Source organism: Microtus ochrogaster, chromosome 2 (genome assembly GCF_000317375.1).
Source record: "Microtus ochrogaster isolate Prairie Vole_2 chromosome 2, MicOch1.0, whole genome shotgun sequence".
NCBI lineage: Eukaryota > Metazoa > Chordata > Mammalia > Rodentia > Cricetidae > Microtus > Microtus ochrogaster.
The window spans coordinates 90,596,679-90,599,971 of record NC_022010.1 but is presented as its reverse complement, the minus strand read 5'-3'; the positions used below and the strand labels follow the sequence as shown (position 1 = coordinate 90,599,971).

General features: G+C 32.9%; 1 protein-coding gene across 1 annotated transcript; it reads right to left on the bottom strand.

Annotated features, from left to right (window-relative positions):
• Positions 1–1,147: 1,147 nt before the first annotated feature.
• Positions 1,148–2,068, bottom strand: LOC101989906 (olfactory receptor 5AC1-like). The gene has a single exon (XM_005345263.1). It carries the CDS (start codon positions 2,066–2,068, stop codon positions 1,148–1,150), a length of 921 nt encoding a protein of 306 aa, XP_005345320.1.
• Between the last annotated feature and the right edge of the window lie 1,225 nt (positions 2,069–3,293).

Genomic DNA, 3,293 nt, shown 5'->3' with positions numbered 1-3,293 from the left:
TTTTTGTTTTGTTTTTATGCTAATAAATTTGTGTATTTTCACTGAGAGTGACAGAATTCTTTAGCCCATTAAGACTACTCATAATTCTCAAGAAATACTTTAAATGTTTCATTTTTTAAATTTGGCATAATTACACATACTTTAAACAAAAGATTTTTTATGACACTTCCTCAAGAATGTAGAAAAGTATGTGTGTAATCAAAGGAATCACACATATATTCAGTTAAAAAGTCAGAAGAGTTCTAAAATATATGAAAACTGTGGGGAAAAGTTTATCAGTCTGCAAGAAAATATGTAGTGAGTATGGATTAAAATTGAAGTAGGGGTGGGACAATGACTCTGCTATCAAAGTATGTGTTGCTTTTCCAGAAGATCAGAGAATTATTCTAAGACCCTCACTCAACCATCCTTAGCTGCCTAGAACTCAAGCTCCATTCAGAACCCCTCTCTGGCTCCTGGGGACAGTAAGACAGTCATGCCAAATGTCTTTCTCTCAATCTCTCTCTCTTTCTCTCTCTCTCCCTCTGTGTGTGTGTTTTATATAAATAAGGGATTTAAGAATATTTTAAATACTATAAAATCAAGAATTTAAGAATGTATGTAACTGAAAAACAAGAGATTCTTTCTTACTTTTTATTTCCTTTATTATCATTATTATTACTATTATTAAAAATCTTTCATACAACACATTCTAAATAGTTTTCCTCCCCTACCCCTCCCAACTTCCCCCACCTCCTCTCTCTCTAAAATTCATTCTATCTCAGTTTTCTTTCAGAAAAGAGAAAATAAGCAAAAACAATAATACAACAAAACAAGATATAGTAAGACAAGGCTGAGAACTGCATATTTACTCTGGGAAAGACAACCCAATATGAGGAAAGGAGTTCCAAAAGCAGGCAAAAATCAGAGACAAGATTTCTATGGATTAGAACAATAGGGAGTACACACATAAAACAACAAATGACCAGGAATATCTCTTAAAACATTCACTTAATATTTTAATCATAATTGCATAATTAGACATGTATGTATAGTATAGTCATAGGTAATATTCTATTATATTCAAAACACACTATCAAATAGTATGAAATACCACAGAAGAGAAGAAAAACATACTTAAAACCATGAACATTTCAGAAGATAGTGATCATTTCATGACTCTTTTGAGAGCACCTAAAACTTCCTTGTTTCTTAAACTGTAAATAAAGGGGTTTAACAGAGGAATCACAACTGTGTAGAACAGTGAATACATTTTATCCTGGGTTTTACCTGGTCCAGACCCAGGACTGACATACATGAAGAGGAGAGTGCCATAGAACAAAGAGACAGAGAGCAGGTGCGCACTGCAGGTGAAGAAGGCTTTCTTTCTGCCACTCTTAGACTTCATGTTCAGGACAGCAAATAGGACACGGGCATAAGAGACTACAATGGTTACAGAGGTGCTGATTTGTATGGAAGAAGCAAAAACAAAAGCCACCAATGCATTAAGTGATGGATCAGTACAAGAAATTGTATAGATTGGCATGATTTCACAATAGAAATGGTCAATAATATTAGACCTACAAAATGTTAATCTGAATAACAAATCCACATGAACTATGGGATTTAGGAAACCAATTATATATGACATGCTTATTAACACAGTGCACAGTCTTTTGGACATCACTACTGTATAGTGCAGAGGGTTACATATTGCCACATAGCGGTCATAGGCCATTGCAACCAATAGGAAAATTTCTGTGGTTGCACTGAAACAAAAGAAGTAAAATTGGGCAAAACACTCACCCATTGATATCATGTCATTCCTATTTGAAAATTTCATAAGCATCTTTGGAGTCACAGAGGATGAAGTGCAGGCATCTGCAAAGGCTAAGTTTCCAAGGAAAAAGTACATAGGAGTGTGAAGATGTGGGTCCTTCCAGATGAGAAAAATTAAGCCAAGGTTGCCCACCATGGTGATGACATAGATGAAGAAGAACACCAGGAATAGGGGGACTTGCAGCTCTGGACGATCTGTTATTCCTCTAAAGACAAACTCAGTCAGCAGGGTCCTGTTCACTTCCATCATACCCGCTCAGGATGCTCACTGTAAAGAGAGATGAGACAAAGAAAATATGACCAACTGTCAAAGAGCATAGGGTCATATTGTAGTCTACATTCCCACATGTCAGATGCTCCTTAGTAAATATGAACAAAGTGGACTATATCTGCTTCTGTAGCTCTCCTGAAATAGGAAATATTTTTTAAACAATTTTGATGAATACTTTTTTATGTTTAAGTGCATTGGTGTTTTGCCTGCATGAATGTTTGTGTGAGAATGTCCAGTAACCTAAAACCAGAGTTACAGACCATTGTGAGCTGTCATGTGGATGTTTGAAATTGAAACAGGTCCTATGAAAGAGGAACCAGTATTCTTAACAGCTGAGTCATCTCTCCAATCCTAGATTTTATCATGCAATTATATGAAAAGTAACTGAAAAAGCTATAAATATTGATTCACTTGGCCTTATATACATTGACCTAATAACTAAAAATTATGTATAACTTAATATATTTCTAGATTATGTTTAATTTAATTACATTTATAATATGAAAATTCTATACAAAATTTAGAATGATTAAACATACAAAACATAAGTTGTTCTAAAATATTTTAAAAACAATCTCTAGTTGAAATGTCTTCTTTTTCAATATTTCAATAATGACATTATTATTCACATTTACAGTGGTTTTGAACAGCTAACTTTTTCATGTTTCTCTCCCTCTTCTGATGTTTCTTTGCCTTTCCAAATGGCTTCATCCTATTTTCTTTTCATATGTATCTTTCAAATGTATTTACATGAGAGGCAAAGGGACTTTGCTTTTGTTATTACTGATATTTGTGTTTTCATACTTCTAAGACATAAACAGTTCAGGTAATATACTACTGTAATTTAAAATATTTTTGCTCCCTCTATTCTGTTCATATTTGCTGCTTGATTATACATCTATAAAGCAACAATGGATTATGAACATAAATTTTTATGTTTTGTTTTCAGAAGAGTACATGAAAAGAAGCATTAATTCACTTCCTCACAGGATTAAAGACACCTAAATTAAAATGTTATGATTTTTAATGTGCAACAAAGAACTTTTAATCATATATTAGTCCATGATGTTATAAGTACTTTTATTTTAAGATAAAACACATATACACACATGTGTACACACTTTTTTACATATTGATGAAAGAGCTAAGAAATAAAATTTAAACATGCCTGTTTGGAAAACTGTCTTTAAGAATTAATAATATC

Coding starts and splice junctions, on each gene's coding strand:
- LOC101989906 (XM_005345263.1), bottom strand. CDS start 2,068: ATGATGGAAGTGAACAGGACCCTGCTGACTGAGTTTGTCTTTAGAGGA.